At 40.8% G+C, this 14257-nt stretch overlaps 1 protein-coding gene across 3 annotated transcripts; it reads right to left on the reverse strand.

Moving 5' to 3' along the window:
* Nucleotides 1-1942: 1942 nt before the first annotated feature.
* pitx1 (paired-like homeodomain 1) lies at nt 1943-13927 on the reverse strand. Of its 3 annotated transcripts, XM_005923122.3 has the most exons (5): nt 13782-13927; nt 12618-12672; nt 7621-7770; nt 6231-6433; nt 1943-3289 (listed from the first exon to the last, which is right to left on the reverse strand). In XM_005923122.3, exons 2-5 carry the CDS (start codon nt 12661-12663, stop codon nt 2741-2743), a joined length of 948 nt encoding a protein of 315 aa, XP_005923184.1. In that variant the 5' UTR covers nt 12664-12672; nt 13782-13927; the 3' UTR covers nt 1943-2740. The 3 variants fall into 3 exon arrangements, with proteins under 3 accessions (XP_005923184.1, XP_005923186.1, XP_042077352.1); XM_005923124.3 differs by lacking the exon at nt 7621-7770; XM_042221418.1 differs by lacking the exons at nt 12618-12672; nt 13782-13927 and adding an exon at nt 7879-12534.
* Between the last annotated feature and the right edge of the window lie 330 nt (nt 13928-14257).

The raw sequence follows: 14257 nt of genomic DNA on the forward strand, positions 1-14257 counted from the left end.
TTTTCGACTGGAAACGGGTATTATGGGAAAGGTTTACGACGGCCTGCGCGCTTTGTTTTTGTTACGAATCACCGTGAGTCTTTGGCTGCGCTTTGTCCTTTCGTCAAACATTTCTAAATCAAAGCGGATGGCTGCAATTACACCCGGTGCGCATGCCCGTCTTAAGTAAATGTTCCGTGCGTCCGTGCGCTCAGGCGCGCCCTAGGAAAGAATTTGCAGCCGGGCACGCGGTTGATATGACTGTTGTGACTTGTTGTGAATAGTGAAATCTCAATGACAAAAGAGCGTCAGCAAGGCCACAGCAGAAGGTTAGAGAAATAAAAACTGTAATAAAAATGTGCAATAGTCCTTTAAAGGAGCATAACCTCATATCTAATCGGATCTGGAGAGCCATCCAAGAGCCACAAACTCACCCCGTGTCGATATTTCATTTTAAATGAATAAAACGACTTTAAAAAGAGGGAAGATCTCCACAAACGGTCATGTGCTGAGAGTGGAGGTAAGATTATGTCAAGATACAATTATGACGAAGTTGTGGAAGAATAATATGAAGCACCCTTAGAAGACATAATTCATTCACACTTACTTTACACGAGCTTGAGTCACACTGCATTTTATGCTTATTAAATTACATAGACACCTTCATTTTACATGAAGTATCGAGAATAATAACCACAGAATCAAGGTAAACTTACAGTTGAGCATGGGAAACAGAGAATTTGATACAAAATGTCAGAAGGTGAGTATTACCTTAAGGAAATTGCTGTGTGGACCGTGTAACTAAAAAGTATAAAAAGTATTAGTATTAGTTAAAAATTATTTTCAGTTTACATTGGAGTTTGCTGTCTTATTGAGATATGTATATATAAATCATTTCTTTTCACTATCCAGTTGTTTATTAAAGTGTTGCCTCTAATCCAATATCCTCTAAGACCCAGCGCTATCAGTTAAAGCACACACTGGTGGCTGCTCCAGCAGCGCACTAATATCAGTCTAATGGTGAGTAATATAGATATGGGGATTTCTGCAGGTGTCAGAAAACAAGATAGGGTATTGACTGAAATCATTTTGTGTGCACGGGCTTGTCGCCAGTTGCATTTTTTCCTTCCCCCAGAGGTGCAAATAAAAATTCTAGCCCACAAAATATCCATGTAGATGTAATTAGATAAAATGTTCCCTCCAGGTGTGTTTGAAGATGTTTTTACTTATTTATTTTGTGAAATCTGCTCAGTGTATTCAGCATTTTTCGCCCCCTTCCAGAAAGTTTAACTGCCGTGTTTGTCAGTCCTTAATGTTCCTGAATGCGCACTCCAGGTTTCCACACACGCTGGTGGAACTCTTAATAAGCAGCTCAGGTTTCAGGTGATCTGAAATCATCCTTTTAGTGGGACATAATCTCCGTCCTTTAGTACGCAGACAGAAATAGCTCTGTGTTGCAGCAGAATAGCCAGGTTTGAATGAGCCCCCAATATAATCTTCTGTATAGGGAGTGAAGGGAACAAAAGTCGAGTAAAATTAACCATAAACCTATTACTGGAAAATCCAGTGTGCGCTGAGATGTGTTCATTAACACGATGACCAAATAATAATGAGAGCAGTTCATAGAAATGTAGCTGCTGAGGTCCCAAAGTTGGGTCAGGTGGATTTATCTACCCACCCTCCTCTGAAATAAAAATTATATTAAAGGAGCTTCAAAAAACAAAAAAACAAAACAAACACATAAAATCAAATATTATAGTTAAAGCTCGGACTGATTCCACTTTGTCGAAATAACCGCAAAGGATTCTTCATCTTTCTAAGATAATTCCCCTTCCCTTAAACTAAGTGGACCACTACGCTGGGGATATTTAGCCAACCTATTTATTTTTCTCATGTTTTGAGGGGGGAAACCCGGAGCCCGAGTGCTTGTCTCCTTAAACAAAGACCCCTCTAAGACATGTACTTGAAATAAACCTCTCTTTTCCTGGAGTTTATTCAAACAAACATGTTACCATAAACACATGAGGACTTTGAATCACCTTTTGTATACAGTTTAGGCTAATGAACGTACTTCTGCAAAGTCTTACATTATTGTACAAAACACGTTGCACTCAAGTTAAACATGCAGGGTCTCACTCACTCTCTCTTTTTTTTCTATTGGAGCAAACAAAATCAAAAGCATTTCAAACGGGAGGCGTCGTGGAGTCACCCTGCATATGCGGTAAATAGAAAGCACACAGAAGCAGTATAAAGTATGTACAGTAAAGGCCGGATTTTCTTCTGTTTTCTCATTGATTCGTTACATGCTCGATTTTTTTTTTGTTATTATTATTATTTTGATGCAAATCCTCGCTTTGGTCGAGTCAGTCTTCAAGAGTAAGCAAGCACAAAAAAGAAAAAAAAAATCCCACCGTCTGTTTCACATGTTAGACCTGTATATATTTACATTTAGATATGTACAGTGCAGCCATGTAACACGTCTTCATCATTTAAAAAAAAAAATCCAAAAAACCTGGACATTTAAACTGCTGTGCAAGTTCACTGGTAAACACATGTAACCCGCATTATCCACGTTTTCTTTTTCATTTTCTTTTTCGAAAAAAAAAATGATTGCAACTAATCCAGTTTAGTCGTCTTTGATACCCCCCCTCCCCTGATCCGCAGGTAGCCCATAAGCTATGACACCGTGTCCGCTTATCACATATTTATATATATATATATATATATATATTTGTATTTTTAAGGCCCCCCTTTTGGCCCGTCAGCTGTTGTATTGACAGGCGTTCAGGCTGGAGCCCGGGCTCTGCAGGCCGCTGTATCCAAATGTTGGATGCTGTTTGGATTTAAGTCTGAGAGAGGCCAAGCTGGAGTTGCAAGTGTCCCGGTAAACGCTGTACGGTGAGCCGGGAGGCCCGTAAGGACAAGCCGATGATGACATAGCTGAGTTGATGCCGGATGTCCCGATCCCATTCAGGTTGCTGATGTTGTTAAGACCTGGCGTGGGCATGCCGGGCACCGCGGAGTGGCCCATCCCGGAGGCCATGGTCATGGAGGAGATGGAGTTGGGGGCCGAGAACATGGACTGCGAGGTGAGGGGACTCATGGAGTTGAAGAAGGTGAAGTTCTTGGTGGACAGCGGTGCCGGAGTGAGACCCTTGTTGGTCCAGTTGTTGTAGGTATAAGCCGGGTACATGTCGTCGTAAGGCTGCATGAGACCGCTGAACTGGGGCAGGTAGCTGTTCTTGCAAAGGTCCATCTGCTGATTCCGCTCCCGCTTCCTCCACTTAGCCCGGCGGTTTTTGAACCACACCTGGAAGGGACACACAGAACCGTGAGCATTAACCACAGCAGAACGCTGTAAAATGTAAAATTAATTTTCTTGTCATAAAATAAACCTGCAACTTTGCTACAGATACAGGAATGACTCGAGTCCACACCCGAAGCAGCATTTCAAGCTCGTGTGATATTCAGTTCATGAAGCATAAGTGTAATTTTTTTTTTCTTAAAACGACACTAATGACCATTTATTGATGTCTGAATCATTTATTTCCACATATATTGCGGCAACAAGCTTCACACCCCGCTTTGGTGCCCTTAAATTGTTGCCTTTAAGGTGAGTTAGAGTCTAGGGTGCCTTAAAACGTTTCATTGAAAGGAAACAAACAACAAAAAATTAAAAACAAAAAACAAAAAACCATTACAGAATAAAGGCATTTTTAACTAAATGATCTTTGAATTTTATAGCGGTTAATTGTTGATGAGTTAAAATCTTTTATAGGCCCACAGCCATATTCAGCAGTTTCAGCTGCGGTCCCATTTTCAATGTTCTCAGATGTCAAATATCAACAACTGCTTTTTAATTTATGATTAGTTACGAAACACGCACTTTTTTTTGTTTTTTAAAAATACCAAAGCAGTTACTTACTTTTGCTTATTAAAATCAATCCGGACATTAAAAAGAAAGGATCCTTTTTTGAGTGAAACGCATATTCAGAGTTTCCATACCCGAGTCGACAAACTAGCCTTGGAGTCAGGGGGAGCAGTTTCTGCTGACGAGCTACAACCCGGTAAAATAAATACAAAATCAGCGAGACTGAATGAGTGGACATCCTTTAAGTTCATGTGGACGACGACTGCGGGATGTATTAATCCTAATCAGTGGACTGATGTTAGAAATTCGTTTTGGTTATATTCATATAGACTATACAATATATTCGACACTCTCTTTACAAATGTAATTTTTCCTTCCTGTAGACTATTTTGCCCTTTACAAATAAACTAGCAAATACATTAAATCGTTTATGAAAACTGTTTCCAGGTGTTTTGATAGTATACATATTAGTATAACACTACCACACACTTGTACATCACAATGAGAATGTGTGTTTACACCAGATCTAAGATGGAGGTGCATTAATGTAGATTTTTTTTGGCCTCATTTCTTACAATGAAATAAGAAGTATTTCTAAAGATAAATCAGGGTAAATAAAAGGCGTGTGTGTCTCTGTAAGTCAGACGTAAAACCAGGTTCACAGAGCAACTCGAACGGCTCCGCGGATGACTCGAAATGAAACAGAAAAGCGCTTCTGGATATCCTCACACCTTATCAAAACCTAACAAAATACTAGTCGGTACTCTCCAATTCATTGTTAATTCATAGTAGAAACAATTTACAACTGGTATCACCAGACGGCCTCGCGGAAGCTATTTATAGTGGTGCGGGAACACTGTGCAGCCGACAAATTGTCCACAAAGACTTGAGCGATGTGACAGAGAGCTGTGGAGGAAACACTCAAGACTGCAGAGCCCAGCCTCGAGTTTCCTGCACCCAGCTATAAAATGCATACTTTGGATTTTAATGACATTTGCACGACGAAAACCACGTTAAGAATATGAGTATAATGACTGACGTGTCAAAGTGTGCTTATAAATATTATGAAATTATATTTAAAATCATAATTGCATCTTATTTAATGTAAATTGATCTTTAAAATATTTCCAATTATTTCAAATTTCACTGAATCTCAAATATTCAGCGTACCATCACCCCCCCCTTTTTTTAATCCTAATATTTTTATTTTTTTTTATTCCTAATGAAAAAAGGGAACGAAAGAAAAAAAAAGTTGCTGTTTAAATCTGAACCTGCTCGTGACAGCAGTGAGTTTCTTGGCTCAAAAAGCATAAAAAGCAACTTATTTTCATTTTACACCTCAAACTGAAGATATTATAAGAACTGTGCTGATTCAAATATTATATTATTATTGTTATTATTCATTTTTACTCAAAACAGTTTAAAAATGTAGCTATAATAAATATAATACATGTAAGTCATATTCTTTAAAAAGCCATATATATATATATACGGAGAGACGTGAACGCTCTCCTCCGTGGAGAAAAAAAAACAAGGGTCCAGATTTTCGATGATGTCATCAAAATGCGAATCATCCATTGGCTACATTAGCAGATACACCCTTTGAAAGGACCTGCAATTTCCAACGGATTCAACTACTCCCCCCCCCCTTACTTTCTTTTTAAAGCTTTCCTTTCTTCCAAGTTTTCAGCATGAGACCTGTTAACATGACTGCGTGCCATTAAGGCCTGTAACGTCCTCTGTGCCAGTATTGGGAGTTGTGCACGTGCTGTAATAACGGTAGATTTACTTTTGGATGCACCGTAGCTGACAGCTGACAGTCAGGGATGACTGCAACTTAATATGTTAACAATATTCTGCTGAAAACCTCCGAGGTCTTTGGAGATGGATTTTCGTAAGCGTGTATTTGAAATGTATCACAGATTTAGTTTATTACTTCTGATCCGTTTAAAGTCACCAAAGTCTGTATGTGACATGGACTCCGTTAAAAATAGGAATAGTGACTTACGCATGAATTCAGAACCTTCAGGGAAATGTACTGACTTTAATATACATCTGATTTCTCGCTGTACTGACAAACAGCATAAATGAGTCTGTGACATCCTTATTTTAAAATTTCTACAAAGTTCTGTTTTTGTTTTTGTTTTTTAATACTTGAAATTGGGTTAAAAGTCTTGTGGAACCAAGTTCAAAAGTTACATATTTTGACAATTTAAAAAATATATAATTTTAAGTTATTAAAAAATATCTCTTTTTCATTTTCTTATAATTTTTTGTTTGTTTTGGAAGTTTAATAATTGCTGTTTTTGACGAGCGTCTACTTGGCCAGCTTGTCTTTATTCAAACTTTTCATATGGTTTACGCACGGCCGCTATCTTACCCGGACTCTCGCCTCGGTCAGGTTGGTCCATACCGCGATCTCCTCCCTGGTGCTCATGTCAGGGTAGCGATTCCTCTGGAACGTGGCTTCCAGCTCTTGCAGCTGCTGGCTGGTGAAGTGAGTCCGCTGCCGCCGCTGTTTTTTCTTCTTGGGGTCGTCCGCGTTTCCGTCATCGCTCCTGTGTTCAGCGTTTCTTTCCTTTTCTGTGGGTGACAAACCGGTGTGAAACAGCAGTACTCCTATAACATATTTTGAATGGCATGCAAATAAGGGACGTTTAAACAATGAAGAAGTTAGTGTGTGTACGTAGACAGTTCAATATTTCCCACGAGGATTGAGTACAACAACGTGGATTTTTTTTTTTTAAGTAAAGCAATTGAAAAAGACCCACCGCGATGAAACCAACCATTTTGGCTAATTTATTTACGAAGTCATTCATAAAAAATAAACCTCAAAAGAACAGAAATAAATTAGTCACACATTCACAAACGTGTCTCAGAGTTAGCCATCGGATCGCTCCGGTTTTCGCTTAGAGATCAATATCTTTACGATGAGGTCTGCCCACTCTTATCTCCCAACTGTCTTGTATTTTGTGTCCTAACAATTGCCTCGTTAAACTTAAGAGGCCACACGCGCAAAGGTCAGTCACACACACACACTCGCACACACAGAAAGGGAGCTAGGATTTTGAGAGTTTCCTAAAAACAAAAAAAAGCTTAAAATCACGACTCAAGATTTTTATTTAAAACGATTTACTGTCGTGACTGATAGCTAAAAAAATAGAACTAACTGACCTTGGTGTATTTTCTATTTGCTTCTCGTGCGCCCTGAAATACGCGAAGAAAGGCCAGAAAGGCCTCTGTTTTTTCCCCCTAAAATTTTGGAAAAGCTGAATAATAAAAAGTGTCTCCGGGAACTGTCAACACAGACCGCTTGGTTTTTAGTTTAGATTTGTGGATAGCTCCAATATTTATAGTTTGCTCTAATGCATTCACTGACAGCAGGCCAGGCTGCTCTGCACATTTTTCCCTGACACATCTCGGGTTCCTGCCAAATGTTTGGTTCTGGGAGCACAGTAAACAAAAAATGGGGAGTAACTGCACAAAAAGCGCTCACAAACACAAACACACTCAAATACTAAGATTTGATGGAAACACATTTTAGAGTTTGTCGTTTTCGTGCACGCTGCCCGGTGACACACGGAAATAAATCAAGCAAACACAAGGGATAGAAAAGTTAAATATTCTTTCTCTTTGTTCTGTAGCTTTTAAGTGCTGGAGATGCCTCTCTGACAGTTCGCCGTAAAAATGCTTACGGACACGTAAAATAAAGTGTTACAGCACTCAGTGGGAAAAAGAATGGAGAGGCTAAAAGCTCTCTGACTGTGTACCTGCCAACTCTGTGTCTGAAGACTCGCTGCTTGAGTTCTCTACAGTTTCTCGACTGCTGTTTGAAGTTCTCTGTAAATGAAACGCGGGGGCCACGTCGCGGGGCGGCGGTGCTCTCACTGCCTCTGCAATTCTGTCCAAATTCATCCCACCTTGAAGAGAAGGGTGCGTAAAAAGAGGAAACGGGGTGAATCCTGTGGATCGCGAGGCGTTCTTTCAGAGCTACGCTACAAAACATCCACCCGCTCTCAGACACACACCACGACATGGGAGATTTAACCATGCAGGTTCGTTTGTTCTTCCACGCAAAACGTGCTTCGAGAGAATAGAAGAAAGAAAGGACAAAAAAAAATCACACGGCCCCGTTCCCCTCCTCTGAAGCAGTGACAGCCCTGTGCGCTCTCCTTCTATCCGCAGCAAGGAAAAGCTTCCACCCGCTGTGACTGAGAACAAGCTCCGGCTCTCCAACCCTCACATCAGACCCACCCATTAGCTGCGTTAAACCTCCCCAAAACAAGTCCCACCCACTAAACGTGACCGCTGCAAGAAAATACCCACCCAGACAAGACAAAGTCTGACGTCGCGCTTAAAAAAGTGAAAAGGTGCATTTAATTAATTTTAGATTTATTAGACGTTTATGTCGCATTTAGATCAGGAAATTTCTTCCAGTGTGAGTGGAGCGAAACTATAAGAGGTGACTCATCTGCTAAACACTCCTAACAAAAAACCTGCCACGGTGGCTGTCTGCTCATTTGTTAGTCTTAAGGCTAGTTATTGTTATTACTTTGTATTTTATTTCATTTTATTATTTTTTTGCAGTGTACGCTTTGTCAATTATCGAGAGCGCACAAAGCGAAGCTTTGCTTTCAGGAGTAAAAAAGGGGCCTTTTATTCGCGCAGGCATGTTTGAAATGTGTCCAGAGCAATGCAGCTGGGCGCGCTTATACACACACGCTCGGCCACACAATGTATATCTCGGATATGTACCGAGCTGAATAAACATTTGCCATCCAACACGGTCCTGCCCAGTTACTGTGTCTCCAGTATGAAAAGTGCTCGATGATATCAGGCTCGTTGTGTGCGTGAATACGAGCGCTGTAACCTGACAAGAGTCGCTCTGTCAGCTCGCTCATTCACAAAGAGACAATCGGGAGTAATACACGGAACATTACATCTCTCATTATTTAACAGGATGTGTTTGTCCGTGCTGTTTTTTTGTGCACCACATCGTTTGAACCACATCAGTCAAAAAATAAGTAATCTATCAGCAGCAGCAGATCGGTCTGCCCTGCACTTTGCCTAAACAGCCACCACCTCACCACTTCAGACATTACTGATATAATATATTTAAACTCCAACAACATGCACTCAGAATCCAACCGCTATAGATCCCAGCCTTTCAGTGACAACCGCAATGTGACAAATGGACCGCTGCGAATGATGACACATTTGACTTTTGTGCGTTTTGTTGGCTCTGACGCGCAAACAGCAACAAGCAGTGGCTTGATAAAGGAGCCCCAACATCACCAGAACATAACGTCTTTGTATCCATTAGCAGTGCTAATTCAAACCAACCCCATCCCGCTAAAGATGGAAAACAAGTAAGATTAAATTAGATGCTACAGGGATTATAATCTGACATTCAGGTATGCGCAGTACTCGTGGTGCTTTAGAGCTAAGTGAACTGTAATGTGTCTGTGTGCAAAACTGAAGAGCTGAGTTGCTGATCGTAGTCTGTGTCGCACTGGCTATTTTCTTGTCTTTCTTTGAGGAATGCACATATGCAGGTTAGATAATATTTAAAGTTTTACCCAAGCGCGGGGCTCTTTTATAGGATGGCAGAAATAGATTCCATGTAACTTTTGCATGAGAAAAGCTCTGCAGGCATTCTGCCACAGACTCGCCAAGAAGTCTCTGTTTTAACCCAAACCATGAGCTTTTCATCCACCAAACCAAGTATTTCGTTCCCTAACCAAATTGCGCATGAAAGCTGAAAATAATGTAAAAGAAAAGAAGGCCAGCGTAAAAAGCGTCTGTTTCAGACCACTATGAGTAACCCTTTACATTAAAGCAAAATGTAAAGGCCTTTACTCGTGTAACTGGAATCTGTGGGCAAAAGTCTCCATTTAGCATTAGGGTTTGAGTCATTAGACGCACAGAGTGTATAAATCACATTTCTTATTTGAAAGTTTGAGTTTGTATTTGAGATAAATATATTTTCTATTTAAATGTGATGTGCCTGTAGGTGTTTTGTTATAATATGACAAACACTTACGGGCAATAATAATTTATTGAGTTAAATCACCTCTGAGTGACCAGAAATCACAAGTTTACTGAATGTAAAGAGTTCCAGATTTCTCTTTCTAAGATGATTAAAGATCAGTATAATTTGGCCACATCTGCGATATGAGACCAGCTGACCTGCTGGCTTGCTCGGCCAGTCTGCTACCTCCTTCAGGTAGAGTCGCACATCAGGCCTCAGCGTCTCAGGCTGACAGACAGTCAGACTGTCACAGGCGCCAGGGTCGAAGACTTTCCGCCATTGTATGAGCATATGACTTTTGACACGAGATCCTCGTTTTGTTCAAAACGCCCCCGAAGGGTTTTTTTTTTTTTTGGCAGAGAATTGTGTTAGCTCTCAGAAATCACCTGCCGTGTTCATCAATATTTGCTCAGCCTTTCTGCACAGAGAGAGTGGCACGTGTTTTCACAGACATCTACACTGAATGCACTCAAGAAATTTGAATACAGCGAAACTCATCAACGAACTTTTTACATTTTTAGTGCACAGTGTGTAACTGTTGTATTACTATGGCATAAGTATTTGACTAGCTAATATGAATGCGTCACCTTGACCTACTGAGGATCACAGTCAACAAGTTTACCGCCGCAGCTTACCGAAGTGCTTTTGGGCACGGCACCAGCATCGCCTACCTGCTTACTCATATTCCAAGATGGTTAAATGGTTTGAACACAATATTTGAAAACAACAAAAGTTCATCTGCATCTAAACTCTGGTGTAAGAAAGCAGAAAAGGCGTTGATGAGGTGAACTCGAGGACCTCGTGACCAGCAGGTGGTCTTTACTATTCAGGTTGCGAAGGTTGAGTGAAAGAGACTACCTGTTGGTAGCTGGTAGGGTTTAGTGGGAGATAGTCTATCAATGAAGTGCTTAAAGCTCTAGCTTGTTTCAAGATTGCAGCGGACTCCTGAAAAACTAAAATCAGCCTAGAAAAAAGTCTTATGTGCCATAAAGTATTAGCAAAAGCAAAAGCAGCGGTAAAAAATAACAATAAACCCAGTGACTCTTGAGGTCAATATTATGGGATTTACAGCACAAAGAAATTCGCCATGGCGGAGCTCTTATGAATTCTACTTTGTTCTGTCCACATGTTCCTGGTTGATAGATGGGGGTAATCTAAATACCCAGCCTCCTCAGCCTCCATCTATGCCCGCGTCCCGCTCCTCCAGCACTCTGGAGGGCACTTGCGTGTGATGGATGAGTTAAAAAGCCTTTCCATCCGGCAGGACAGGTTAAAGGCCAGTGGCTAAGCAAACACTCATATTTTTCCCCCCAAGAAGTGAAAATAAACTCGGCGAACGCCGTGAATCACACACAAAAATACAGTCTTGGTTTATTTTTCTCTCCAGGGAAAGCGAGCACAGTAAAGCTAACCACAGGACCGAAAAAACAAAGCATATAGAAAATTAAAGCTGGCGAGCTGATTCAAGAGCAAGACAGCAGCGGAGATGTAACTGGACACGGTGCGTAACTGGAGAAGGACAGAGCTGATTATTGCCTTGGTGATGGTTTCCCTGCTTGGTCCAAGGCCTGTTTGACCTGAGGTCTGACAACCAATAAACAGCCTGTGCAGGGAATGCAGGTGTAAATAAAACAACGTCTAATAACCAGCACAGGGAAACACCCATAGGACAAATCCACTAAACTGCAAGAATATGTAAAATTTCCTTTTAAACCCCTTCATTCGTTGTTAAACCAGAGCCAGTCCGCCACATGTTCGGTCGTTTCTTTTAGTTTTACATACACGCGGTGTTGATATTTGAAAAGAGAGTGGTTCTTAATATGTGAAAACATAAAAATATACATATACTGCCTTTTAGGGTGAAACTTGATTGCTACTGCATATTGTTATTTCCTCGGGGAACGTTTTGTGAAAGGTTGCACACGATGTTTCATTTAAATTTCCCCCAAACCTCGAAATTATTCCAACTTTTTTACGTATCTTTTTAACGAATGGGGGATTCTTGTTTTTTTGTTGTGATTAAATCCAGAAAAGATTGATTGGTTTATTTTTATGTGAGCTACGACTGCTGGATCTGAAGAAAAAAATTAAATGAAATATTTTCCACTGAACAGATTGGTATGTTTATGTGTCGTTTGTAGCATCTGGCTTGATGTTGCTTCGTTTTTCCTTTTGTTTTTAGTGTTTAAAAGATAAATGGTTGGGATTTATCACCAGAAAGATGAAAAAAGTTCATTGTTTGTATATGTACTTATTTATCTATTGCCGATGTCAATTTGTGAATTTGCTTCAAACTCAAAAGACTTTTTCACAGAGCTCCATAATCATTTTGCAGCTAATGAATCACAATATCCATTCTCTTCCGGTTATGCAATTGGGGGTCGCGGTCGGGCTGGAGCCTATACCAGCTGTCATAGAGCGAGAGGCGGGGTACACCCTGGACACGTCTCCAGTTTATCGCAAGGGTAACACAGAGAGACAGACAACCACTCACTCTAGACTTGTACTTCACAATCAGCAGTCATCCTAACATCCTTGCGTTTGGACTGTGGGAGGAATCCGAGACCCACAGAGACACGGAGCGAACATGCAAACTCGACACAAAAACGCCTCAGCCGGATTCTAACCCAGTCCTAACCACCACCACACCACCGTGGATCTGAATATATATATATGGATATTTTGAAAAGTCAAACATAATCAACATGTTAAACTGAGCACAGAAAAATGTCATACCAGATTCCCCACAAGAAATCACATTCTTCGACAGATTCAGTTCCATTCCAGTTGCCTGAAAAACACAAAAAAAAGACAATTAAATCAAACTTTCTCCTCCAAATAAAAAAAAAAATATATATATATAAAAATCAAAGAGGCTAAACACACTTATTCTCATTAAACCACATCATATTATAGTTACCATTACAATGTTGTTGTCTTTTTAATATTGAATAAATGAAAGTTTGTTTAAAAAACAAGTCAGCAGGCTGTGTCACAATCCTACAACAGCAAGTTTAATTCTTTCTGGACCCTGGTCTCATACATTTGTATTAAAATTGATTGTGAGAAGAAACATGCAAGACAATTAAGGACAATAGCAAAATTAATAAACTGATTAATACAACTTAAAAAAAATAACGCGAATTTTGTGGTAATATTTATTCGTTTTTAAAGAAAGGATTTTCATGTTTTCGGCTTGCAGAATGAGAAACACCCTCTCCCTTGCCCATCACAAAATCACAGAACCACAGACCACACACACACACAGACACACACACACACACACACACACACAGACACACACACACACACACACACACACACACACACACACACACACACACACACACACACACACAGAGAGACAGAGAGCGAAAGATTGACCCTCTTATCTAGAGGAATCCCTTTGCTGCTTTTATGTCCTCAGTAAATCTTTACTCAGTACCCTTCGTACTTTCGTCCTTCGCGCTTCAGTGCGCGCACACGCTTGTACTCTATATTAGTTACTCTAAGTATCTAATGTAGTGTTTTTCTGGACTACAGTGGGAATAATGTTGTAAGGTGCAGCTGGCTGACTCTAATGCTCAGACAAACTATTGTCACACTCGCTGCTGCAGTTCTATGCCAGAAATCGTTGCTGTGCGCAAAGCTCTATTCGCTCAGTCTCTACTCCAGCTTTTTGACAACCAAATGGCCAACAGCATGCTCTTCCTAAAGGAGTCAGCGCTTTTAAATATTTTATTTTCTTCTTCACGCTGGACACATCTGCCCCTCTGATTCACATTCCCAATATCTTGAAGTGTTAAAAGGCACAGAGCGACCTGCCCGCCGACACCTTCTGACCAATTCCCACAGCTAAAATCCACTGACCTGACACGACACCGTGCGTGCCTTACTCACCAGTTGGTTCCCAGCAGAAGACAGAAAAACGGAATAAACCCTCACGGTTTCCCCATGCAGGTGTTCAGTAAATCCACTTTAGCGTCAGCTGCGCGTAAATGCTGCGTCCGCGGTAATCAGCACTTTGGTCGTCTCTGTGACGATACCTTGGTTTTCTTCACTGCTCTGCTGCACGCCTAGCGTTGACGTCATCACACCGCAACCCCCCGCTGCCGCCGCCACCACCACCAACACCTCCCCCGCTGTCACCCCCCCAATCACTGGTCTCCTTTTCATCCCATCGCATCTTCATTTGAACTTTTCTTAAAAAAAAGAAAAAAAAAGACATCACTGAATTCCTCACCTGCGCTGCCATCATCACCTGACGTCACCTTCTTCTTCCTCCCCATCTTAATTCACGATTTTCTTCTCCGCAAAATATGTTCTCAAACGCTTTTTTCTGACTTTTACTTTAACATAGGAAAGCAACAAGTGAT

This window comes from Haplochromis burtoni, unplaced genomic scaffold, assembly GCF_018398535.1.
Source record: "Haplochromis burtoni strain Fernald_Lab_line unplaced genomic scaffold, NCSU_Asbu1 Contig_66, whole genome shotgun sequence".
In the NCBI taxonomy this organism is placed as follows: Eukaryota; Metazoa; Chordata; class Actinopteri; order Cichliformes; family Cichlidae; genus Haplochromis; species Haplochromis burtoni.